Here is a 12354-nt window from a genome sequence, read left to right on the forward strand (position 1 = left end):
GAGAGAGAAAACCCCAAAGCCCTTTTGGACTTTTTTCTGTTGGAGTTCTCATAATCTGTTGAAATTCATTAAAAATCAGCTATGTTCACAGAGTACCTGTAAACCTATTACTGACCTTGCCCCATACTCTGACCATCTTCTGCAGTTTAAAAGTTAAAAAAATGCCTGGCTGATTTTTAATTTAAGAAATTTTGTATTGAACTGAACGATGGTGTCTGGCATGCTCAGTAAGAATCAACTCTCGGTGTTTTAAAAGCCAGACTCAACAGCTTGGCTTGGCTTGGCTTGGCTTGGCTTGGCTTGGCTTGGCTAATCAGGAGGCCGCACCCACACCAGACTTTGATTTCACTTGAGACAGTAATGGCTTCCCCCAAAGAATCCTGGGAAGTGTAGTTTGTGAAGGGTACTGAGAGGAGACTCCTATTCCACCGACAGAGTTCCAGTGGCCAGACTGGTTTAACAGTCAGCCACTCTGATTGAAGGTCTGTGAGGGGAACAGGGCATCTCCTAGCAACTCTGAGCACCCTTCACTAGCTACCCTTCCTAGGATTCTTTGAGAGAAGCCATGACTGTCCAAAGTGAAATAAAGGCCTGGTGTGGATGTGACGAGGGACAGCTTTGGTTGAAATTTGGGTGGGAGGCTACATGTGCCTGTTGTAGAATAAAAAGGTGGGGGAAACGCTGAAAAGCAATGATACTGTTCACAATGTTTTCCTTTTGGAAAGGAAAGAGGCTTCCCCTCTGCCCAGTGCACACCCACCCAATCTCCTCCCCTCCCCCTTCTCCTCCCCTCCCTGCCCTTCCCCTGGGTCAGTGTTGAACTACTACCTGGGAGACCAGGATTCAAATCCCTGCACAGCCATGAAGCTCACTGGGTGACCTTGGGCCAGTCCCTGCCTCTCAGCCTCAGAGGAGGGCAATGGTAAAACCACCTCTGAATACCATTTACCATGAAAACCCTATTCATAGGGTCACCATAAGTCAGAATCGACTTGAAGGCAGTCCATTTCCATTTTCAAACATGATTGCACAGAAATAAATCCCATTGAACTCAAAAGGTATGCAAATAATCAAACCCACCCTCCCTTCTCCCTCCTATCCCCTTCCTCTTGCCCCTTCCCTCCCTCTTCCTTTGTCCCTCCTGCCCCTCCCCTTCTTCATCCCCATATTCAGTTTTACCTATCTTAAGCATGATTGCATGGGAGTAAATACCATTAAACTCTATAAGCATGCAAATGATCACATCTCCCCTCCCTCTTCCTTTGCCCGCCTTCCTTTGCCCCTCCAATCTGCTCCTTCCCCTCCCCCTCCTCCCCCCATGGTCAGTTTTACCTATCCTAACCATGATTGCATAGAAGTAAATCCCATTGAACTCAATAAGCATGCAAATGATCAGACCTGCCTTTCCCTTCCTTCCCTCTTCCTTCTTCCTCCCCCCCCTGCCCACCCCAGCCTTCCCTCCCTCCCCAGCCTTCCCTCCCTCCCCGTCAGTTTTACCTATCCTAAGCATGATTGCATGGGAGTAAATCCCACTGAACTCAATAAATATGCAAATGATCAAACCTGTCCTTCTCCTCCCCCTCCTAACTGCTCCCATCCCCTCCTCCCCTCTGCCCTCCCCCCTCCTCCTCTTCCCCTCCCCATCCCCTGTGATCAGTTTCACCTATCCTAAGCATGATTGCAGGGGAGTAAATCCCACTGAACTCAATAAGCATGGAAATGATCAATCCATTCTCAGCAAACTTGCACAGAATCCCATTTCTTACCTCCCGGATTAAAAAGCAGAGAAATTCAGTAATAGGCAAAAAACCTTGCAGTTTAAAAATGTACCTATAGCCCACAGATATTTCTATCAAACTTTAAAAAGCAGGGAAGTTGGGCAACTATAGTGAATGCACCAGGAGACCTGACCTCTTCTCTGAGATATTGTACTGCCCTACACATTTGTCAAAATGCAAGCACAATTTCGGTTGGTCTTTCACAGTCCACTCCGCTTCCTCGGTAGCTTGGAAGAATTTGGTAACATGTGCCTCTGAGCATATAGTGAGTAGAGGCAACACCTGCAATCAGCCCAAATAATAGAAAGAAGACGTGCTGTGCTGATCTTGTTTCAGCAGGGAGGAAGCAACAATATTAAAACAGTTGATATAGTTTAGATGGTCACTTTAAATATGTCTGATTTACTTTGCAATTTTAGTGAAGTTTCCTATAGGAAATCATTTTCTTTTATTTCTATTTCTGTGAATATGTGAAGCACAGCAACACTGCAAAATTTACACTAAAAAAACTCCAAAAATAATTGTGGAATAATGGCACTGCCTATTCTGCAGGATAGTCTCCAGTGGACATCAGGAGTATCTCAGTTTGCACAAGATAAAACAGTGGTAGGTGAAATATATTCTAGCAAAATGCTAGGTGTGCTCAATGTTTTTAATTGACCATGTCCACCTTGCCTTAAATGAAGTGGTTTAAACATAGCAGGCTGAAAGCATGCATCCTCTTTTTTCCAACAGCTAAGAGTCATTGCTGAAGTAGCCACATATTGGAATCAGTCTGATTTTACATCAAACTGCAGTTTCAGATTCAACTGTTAATGCACCCAAAATAGAAATAGAACATAACCTCCAATTTGAAACGCAAAAGGCTGTCTTCACCATCATATGACATTGACCAATAAAAAGGCTTTGAAATTATTAAAAATAAATTTGACACAGATTTCTGGGATGAATAATGAGGGAAACAACATTTTCTAGATTAGATTCTCTGTAGAAACATTAGTAACACAGGAAAGAAGTAAAGTAAGAAGAACACCAACAAACATACACAAATATAATTCTCCATCTTTGGAGATGGCAGGTGTTGCCACCACTCAACATATGCTCAGAGGCACATGTTACCCAATTCTTCCAAGCTACACAGGAAGTGGATTGGACTGTGAAAGACCAACCCAAATGGTGTTTGCATTTTGACCAATTTGTAGGGCAGTACAGTATCTCAGAGACGAGTTCAGGTCTGCATTCACTATAGCTGCCCAATTTCCCTGCTTTTTAAAGTTTGACAGAAATATCTGTGGGCTATAGGTACATTCTTAAACTGCAAGGTTTTTTGCGTATTAGTGAAGACCAATTTAAGTTAAGCCAGCAAAAAAAACACTAGATCCAAAACCCGTTCAGGAGAGAAGCTACTGCCAGCTGAGTCAGCCCAAGGCTGAGAGAGAGAAAACAAGTCTTTAAAATAGAGTTTGACTTACATCACCCTTTTAGCCTGTGTAAATTCTGCCTAGTTACCAAGTCACATGACTTAGGATTCCATGTAAATTCCCCCTGCCCCTGGAATGCATCTATTTTGGGATTTAGGCTGACCTCAGCTGCTCTGGCTTTGGCTGAGGCATGGCTAAGCTGCCTGAGCCAGGATGAGGAACTTACGCCAGTCTATATCCAGCTGAGCCAGAGTTGGGGACTTATGCCGGTGTAGCCGTGGCTTAGCTGGAGTTCAGCAGGCTGAGAGATCTGTCAGAATCTGACTCGTTCATCCCACGGGTCTAAAAACCCATGGCCAATCTTTATGAAATTGTCTAAGGCGCTAGTTCTTGGGCTTCAGAGAATTTGTCAAACAGATCTCACTGATGGAACGTTTCTCTATATTAATGCCCTATAGTTTAAATAAGCATTTTTGTTCCTTTTTGATATTATTGTGGAGAGACTTTGTATGCTCTCCCATAGAAAAAGAATTTAGGAATATTTCTTCTGCATTGTTCTAATACTGGTAGGGGTGAGGTAGAGCGCTGGGCAGTCTGATTTTTTAAAATAGTGTTCACACTTTGTTGGTAGAAATTACTGAGAAGTCTTTCTTATATCAGCCTGTAAACAGTTCAGTTTAATGCAATTTTAATAATTCCTGCCATGTAATAATTGTTGTTACATTTAAAGGTATAAGCCAATACGTCGGCGAGTAATCTGGCTAATTGGACAATGGATTTCTGTGAAATTCAAGTCTGACTTGAGACCTCTGTTGTATGAAGCAATCTGTAATTTGCTTCAAGACCAAGACTTAGTGGTACGTATAGATCAATCTCTTTGACAAATATTTTGAATTTATTTCTCATGTAACTAGACTTTCTCCTGGGAGACCAGGGCTTGAATCCCCACACAGCCATGAAGCTCACTGGGTGACCTTGGGCAGTCACTGCCTCTCAGATTCAGAGGGAGGCAATGGTAAACCACCTCTGAATACCACTTACCATGAAAACCCTATTCATAGGGTCGCCCTTAAGTTGGGATCGACTTGAAGGCAGTCAATTTCCATTTTCATAGTATGTGTTTATGCTCATGCCAGGTTGCAATTCTATACACACTTACCTGAGAATAAGCCCCATTAATCTCAGTGGGGCTCACTTCTGAGTTCGGCCACATTCACACCATACATTTATTCCACTATTATTTCACTTTAAACAGTCATGGCTTCCCCCAAAGAATTCTGGGAAGACGCCTATTCCCCTCACAGAGCTGCAGTTCTCAGCGTTCTCTGAGAAGAGGGACTGACTGTTAAATCACTCTGAGAATTGTAACTCTGAGGAGAATAGTGATCTCTGAACAGCTCTCAGTAACCTTCACAAACTACATTTCCCAGTATTGCTTGTGGGGAAGCCATGACTGTTGTAAGTGGAATAATAGTGGAATAAATGTATGGTGTGAGTGTGGCCAATGTGCATGGAATTGAATTGTTTGTGGAATTCTGTGATCTTTAATAATCTCTATGCAACTGAAAATTGTAGAAAAGTTTAGCTCTGGATGGATGCTTTTTTAGACCACATAAGCCCTTACTGAGGCTTGTGTTTGGCTAGTTGATTTCTCATTTGCATGAATTTGTGAGAATGATCTGCCATTGCATATATTTGCAGAATATGAATGGGTTAGTTAGATCACTGTGTAGACCTTACATTGGACTTTGTTCACAAGGGCAGAGACTGAGAGACGGATGGCTATCCCCTGTGGGATTAGTCTGCTGAGTAACATCTGTAGTGGTGCCTCTAATTGTCCAGAACGGGGCTTGAGATACAATGACTGAACTCTTCCAATGCCTGTCAGTGGGGTAAGAGCCTTGGGTGGGAGATAGCAACCTGGGACAGGGACCGATTGCTGTTTAGTACAGTACATCTGTATGACTGATGGATGGCAATTTGTTTTGATATTTTATACAGTTCTGTCAGTGAATGATTCCATTGTCTCGTGGTGTTTTTGCACTACACTTTTTGTAGAGTGGATGGAGTGCTTGTTAATAGTTTAGGTGATTGAGAGGGAGATATTTGAGTGACTGGGTGGATGGTGCAATTATATGCATTGGTGGATGTTTATGAGGTGTAGGAGTAGAATGGGATGAATGATTTTGGATGTGGGTTCTATATGATTTGTGTTTACATTGTAAGGTAATTGGTTGGGAGTAGATGTAAGACTAAATTTGGGTGTGATGTGTTAGTGGGGTGAGTGCTATATAATCAGAGTCAGAATGTGCCTTGGGAAGGCATCCCTGACTCTTAAAATGCTTACAAAATATGCTGCTATGTTTTGCTTTGGAGGGGGATTTCTCAGGTTATTGTTTGTTATATATTGTTATCTTTGTAAACCGTGGAGAGGCTTTCTTGGTATTAAGAGGCATATAAACATAGGAAACAAATATGAGAAAAGGAGTTATTGCCTGATTCTGCAGTTTGGTGAAGAACAGATGTGTGTGTTCTTTTGACAGTTGGAAAGATTTTGGTACTTGGGTTGGACTGGTTGGGAAGCAAATTGTATAACTATTATTATTTAGATTTATATCATGCCCTTCCTCGCAGTAGGAGCCCAGGCTGGCAGACAAAAGCACTAAAACACTTTTAACACAACATAAAAACAGACTTTAATATATATTAAAACAAAACAACCATTAAAAACATATTAAAACAAAACATCTTTAAAAACATTCTTTAAAAGCTTCAAAAACTTTTAAAAAAGGGAAGTTTAAAAACATATTAAAAAGCAATTCCAACGTAGACACAGACTAGGATAAGGGATCTACTTAAAAGGCTTATTGAAAGAAGAAGGTTTTCAGTTGGCGCCAAAAAGATAACAGAGATGGCACCTGTCTAATATTTAAGGGGAGAGAATTCCAGGGGGTAGGTGCCTCTGCGCTAAAGGTCCGTTTCCTATGTTGTACAGAACGGACCTCCTGATTAAGATGGTATCTGCAGGAGGCCCTCACCTGCAGAGTGCAGTGATTGGCTGGGTATATAAGGGATAAGACTGTCTTTCAGGTATCCTGGTCCTGAGCGGCATAGGGTTTTGTACACCAAAACTAGAACCTTGAACTTAGCCTGGTAGCTAATAGGTATCCAGTGCAATTCTTTCAGTAGTGAGGTGACATGTTGGCGATACCCTGCCCCAGTGAGCAGTCTCGCTGCCGCATTTTGCATCAGCTGCTGCTTCTGGACCAACCTCTAGGGTAGCCCCACATAGAGCACATTACAGTAATCCAGTCTGGAGGTTACCAGTATATGGACAACAGTGGTCGGGCTATCCCGGTCCAGAAATGGCTGCAGCTGTCTCACCAGCTGAAGCTGGTAAAAGGCACTCCTAGCCACTGAGGTCACCTGGGCCTCTATTAACCAAGATGGATCTAGGAGCACCCCAGACTACAGACCTGCTCTTTCAGATGAACTACAACCCCATCCTAAACAGGCAACTGACCAATTATGAGAACCACCAACCCACAGTGCTTCCATCTTGCTAGGATTCAGAGACAGTTTATTGGCCCTCATCCAGCCCACCACCAAGTCCAGACAGCAGTCCCAGGCTTGCACAGCCTCTCCCAATTCAGATGTTACAGAGAAATAGAGCTGGGTATCGTCAGCGTACTGCTGACACCTCACCCTAAATCTCCTGATGACCACTCCCAAGGGCTTCATATAGATGCTAAACAGCATGGGGGACAAGATGGTACCCTGCGGCACCCCACAGCATATCTGCCAGGGGGCCGAAAGACAATCACCCAATACTATTCTCTGAAAATGACCCCAGAGATAGAATCGGAACTACTGTAAAACAGTGCCTCCGATACCCATCTCACAAAGCCTGCCCAGGAGGATACCATGGTCAATGGTATCAACAGCTGCCAAGAGATCAAGTAAGAATAACAGAGTTGCACTCCCCCTGCCCTTCTCCCGATAAAAGGTCATCCATCAGGGCGACCAAGGCCGATTCAGTCCCCTAACCAGGCCTGAACCCAGACTGAAATGGATCAAGATAATCTGTTTCATCCAAGAGTACTTGCAATTGCTGCACCACAACCCTCTCAATCACCTTCCCCAAAAAGGAGGTATTTGCAACTGGGTGGTAGTTGTTGCATACCAATGGGTCCAGGGTGGGCTTTTTCAGGAGCGGTCGGATCACTGCCTCTTTCAGGATGGTTGGAACCACTCCCTCCTGCAATGATGCATTGACCACACCCTGGATCCACTTGGCAAGCATTAATAAGCCAAGAAGGGCAAGGATTGAGAGGACACGTTGCTTGCCACATCATCACAAACACCTTGTCTACATCATCAGGCCACATCAACTGAAACCGTTCCCAAGAAGTTGCAGCAGACATTGCACTGGACACCTCACTGGGGACTACGGTAGATGTGGATGAGGCATCAAGATTGCTATGGAGGCAAGCAACTTTATCCTCAACGTGCCTTGCAGACAATTCTCAGTGGGCCTCCGAAGAGTCTAAAACTCCATTTCCTGGAGTTGATGTCAACAGACCCCTGACAATACAGAAAAGCTCCACTGAACAGCTACTTGAGGATGTTATGGTGGCAGAGAAGTGGGCCTTCTTCGCCGCCCTCACTGCCACACAGTAGGCACGGTTATGATGTTTTACTCATGTCCGATCAGCCTCACAGCACATATTTTGCCACTTGCACTCGAGCCATCGTCCAGCCTGTTTCATTGCCCTTAGTTTACTGGTGTACCAAGGTGCAAACCGGGCTCCATAGTGCTGGAGAGGGCACTCAGAGGCAACTGTGTCAAGAGCCCGATGTGCCATGATGTTGCACAGCATGACAAGGGCTTCAACAGGGTCACCTGCTCTATCTACTGGGAACTCCCCCAAGGCATTCAAGAATCCTGTGGATTCCATTATTCTCTGGGGGCGGACCATCTTAATCTGTCCATCACTCCTGCAGGGAGCCATAAGTCTAAACTGTTGCCCGTGTGCAGATCATACAAGGATGGAATCCAAGAGCCGCATAGAACAGGAATAAGCCAGGCCAGGCAAGTTTCTTGTAAGAGTCTTTACTAGGCAAAGACATTAGACACAGTTCTCTCCACAGACATTTTCTCCCCCACTCTGAGCCTCAACAAGATGTACCCTTATCTACTTCCCAGCCAGCTTCTGACCTTGGCAAACCTGGCGCTCTGTTCTCACAGCTTAACCCTTCTGCTTCAGGTTTCACTCTCTCTGCTAAAAACCCTGTCTGTGAGTCTCACAGCATGCTTCACTGACCAACAGCCACCACCTGAGACTCACAGATTACAAAACTTCATTGTTCATTATTACATTTCTACAATATTAACTTTTCATTACAATACATATCAGTACAGTGTTTCGGTGAACCCTGCTGGCTGTTCCAGGAAGTAATCTTACCATGACAATGGGGTGACATCTACCCCCCATCTCCAGGGCACCCCTTCCTCCATCTGCAGCACAAACCAAGTCGAGGGTGTGCCCTGCCCTATGAGTTGGGCCAGTGACAACTTGAAACAGCCCCATGGTCATCATGGAGGCCATGAAGTCTCGAGCCAGAATGCTAGAGGCAGCCTCAGCATGGACATTGAAATCACCCAGCGCTATCATTTTGGGCTCATCCAATATTGCAGCCAAGATGGTCAGAGAAGCTGCTGAGCAGCAGGGTGGACAGTACACCAGCAGCAACCCTAGTTTACTGTCTCGTCGGCCCGACACCATGTGCAGGCCTTCATAGCCAGCTCCAAGACAGAGTGGCTTCCTGGTGACAGAGATGGAAGTTCTGTAAACCACAGCAACTCCCCCCCCGTCTCTGCAGCCTGTGCTGCTGTTGCACCAAGTATCCAGATGGTCAAAGCTTGGTCAGATCAACTCCTTCCAGCTCATCCACCCAGGCCTCGGTAATGCACACCAAATCGGCACCTTCATCCACAATCAAATCATGGATGAGTGTGGTCTTATTGTGTACCAATCTGGCGTTAAACAACAGCACACACAGGCCAGTGGGGACAGCAGATGAGCAATGAGGAACCCATCCATGAGAGGAGTGGCAGCAAGGGTCAAGGCGTAGATAACCTTGTCTTTGTCTTCTATGGTAGTTCACCACTTCCCCATGGCTATTCCTCCCTCTACCCATGATCACTGAAATTGGGGTGGCATCACCTATGTTCCTCCTTACTAAGACCCCTCCTAAACACCTGATATGGACACAACAAGAGCCCACCAACAAACCCTCCCTGAACCAATTATCCCAGTAGGATTGGGAACAGTCAGACCCATGCAATATCTTTTACACAGGGCACATCTGCTCCCCCCATCTCACACCCAGGGAGGGCCAGCCTTCTGTCAGTTATAGACTCTCACTCTGAAGGCATCTGACAACTTTCTCCTATCGTTCAGTTCACTGCACAGGCTCTCACCCTGCACAGGAACTACACATGCACCATACACCCTCCACACTACCAATCTCCACTAGTTTTATTAATTTTTTTAAAAATAGAAGAGGTAGCCCCCCATTCTCGGGACTCTCTAAGAGGTGACCCCCTTTGGTGTCGCCCCTTCAGTGGCGACCCCACCGGCGGCACACCTGCCACCAAAGGGCAGCCGAACTTTTATGTCTCCTGACCCAACCAGGGGCTGATGCAAGAGGCTGCAAGATTGACTGCAGCCTCTCTCTGGAGTCAGGGTCAGGCAGGGGGTCCCAGTCCTTGCATCACTTACCAGGGACTTCAGCTGTCTCAAGAGACAGCAACCAGAGGAGTGTGCAAGCAAGCACCCAGATGCTCAGACACTCACTCCCATGGCAGATCTTCTCTAGTCCCCCAGTGCTGCAGCTGTTCCCATTGTAAATAATAATGTGTAATATAATAAAATTCCAATAATCAAAATGCAAGTATATCATGTTTGATATGTGCAGTGCACACCCACTCATTCCCCTTTACTAGATAGAGCTGACAGAATATTTAGGAGCCAGATAATTTTCATAAGTATACTTGTACACTGTTCAGATCCATGCAAGCAAAGCATTTGACATTCAGTGACATCTTCATGGTTTTGCTGTGACCATAAACCTTTGCATCAGTTTTCATGTATATAGATTATGCAGTATTTGATGCATCTTTCTTTCGCTGGGGTACCTTTGAGAGAACAAACTTGTATATTTTTAACTTGAATGAAGTATCTCTGTTTCAAACAATTGTGTTCCTTTATGAAATGATGAATACAAAGTTTGCCTGTAATACAGTTTACAGCAGCTGAGTTGATAGTCCTGACTGGCAGCTGGTTCAAATAGCAGGAAGAAAGGCCGTGTAAAAGGGTTAAATATTAATAAAAAAGATAAGATGCACAACTGCAAGGCATATCAGTCTGAAGCAAAATCTTATTGCACTGAATAATTTCCATCAGACGCTTATTGCCCTATATTAATATTTTCTATCTTTTCCCAACAAGAGTATCATTAGTAGCAAAAAAAAAGCTTCAAATACACTTCTTCTGTGTCCTAACTTTGAAACTTGAGTGCTATTTTGGCTGTCAATCTGAGGCAAAAGTTTTGCTCTCATCACATCAATGCCGTTCATTTCAGATACATTAAATATGATAAACATGAGAGTAGAATAAAAAGGAGATAAAAAAGTACTTGGTAAGATGTTTAAGGACAAAATGGTCTGCAAAAGTTTTCAAATGTAAGACTTTGTTGTTATGTGCCTTCAAGTCAATTTTGACTTATGGCAACCCTATGAATCAGTGACCTCCAATAGCATCTGTTACAAACCACCCTGTTCAGATCTTGTAAGGTCAGTTCTGTGGCTTCCATGGAATCAATCCATCTCTTTTTTTTTTTCAATTAATTTTTATTCTAATTTTCAAAACCAAAATAATACAAAAAAAAACAACACAAATCAATAACTAATACAATACAAAAAAATACATATATATAAAAATATTGACTTCCGATTTGTCATAGTTCAGCTATAAATCTATAATGTATAACAAACCTATCTCTTAATAGATTATAAAATCAGCGGTTATCTTAGTTGGTTTCAAATCTCATTAACATCATATCATTTTAATATTCCACAAAAAGTCAAAGAGAAGTTTCCAATCCTTGAGATATATATCAATCAATTTTTTTTCTAAATAAACATGCCAATTAATCCAGCTCATCAAATCTACTAAATCCAGTAATTTCAAAACACTATAATTCAACTATAAATCTATAATATATAACAGACCTATCTCTTAATAGATTATAAAATCACCTTCTTCCAGCAGTTATCTTAGTTGGTTTCAAATCTCATTAACATCATATCATTTTAATTTTCCACAAAAAGTCAAAGAGAAGTTTCCAATCCTTGAGATATATGTCAATCAATTTTTTTTTCTAAATAAACATGTCAATTAATCCAACTCATCAAATCTACTAGTTTCAAATCGCTCTTCTGTCATTATCCATATTGGGTCCATCTTCCATCTTTACGAACCCAAAAATCTTGCTGTCATAGTCATATAATAAAAGTCTGATAGGAATTTCCTCCATCACAGATATTTTCTTACCATCAAATCCAAACGTAACACTGAAGTATTGTTTCAAAGCCGCATCTCTGCTCCTCTTTTCCACATGATACACTAGTACATTTCTTGAAGGTTTTTCCATTGACACAAAACAGGGATTAATTCTATTAACTTTCTCCATTTCAAGTTCCATCAAATCCTTCCAGTCCAGGAATTTTTTTGAACCGATAATATCTTTATCTCCAATCTCTTCAATTCCTTCAGAGACAGCGCTGTATTCCAAACTGTAATATTTATCTCCAGGATCCGTCACAACCAGGAAATCCAAATCTTTTTTCATGTCCATATTTAAGCCAATCTCCATAGATTGAACCTTGCCTTTAATTTCTCTTTCATCCTTTTTTTGTTTTCCAGATCTATCTTTATTCTCCTTTCTCATAGAATCCTGAGTTTCTTTCAGCTCCTGTCTCATTTCATGAAATTCAGTTCTCCACGCTTGTCTATTATTTCTCAGTTCTTGTTTTATTGAGTTAATCCCATCCATTATTTTCTGAAGCATGTCTAGAAATAAAGTCCCTT

General features: G+C 42.9%; 1 protein-coding gene across 1 annotated transcript in view; it reads left to right on the top strand.

Moving 5' to 3' along the window:
- IPO11 (importin 11) overlaps positions 1 to 12354 on the top strand; it is a 140875-nt gene that overhangs the window by 33938 nt on the left and 94583 nt on the right. The window contains exon 15 of the mRNA XM_061619056.1: positions 3930 to 4056. Within this exon, the coding sequence (XP_061475040.1) occupies positions 3930 to 4056 (127 nt within the window). The remainder of the gene's footprint in view (positions 1 to 3929; positions 4057 to 12354) is intronic.

This window comes from Rhineura floridana, chromosome 1 (assembly GCF_030035675.1).
Source record: "Rhineura floridana isolate rRhiFlo1 chromosome 1, rRhiFlo1.hap2, whole genome shotgun sequence".
Classification (NCBI taxonomy): domain Eukaryota; kingdom Metazoa; phylum Chordata; class Lepidosauria; order Squamata; family Rhineuridae; genus Rhineura; species Rhineura floridana.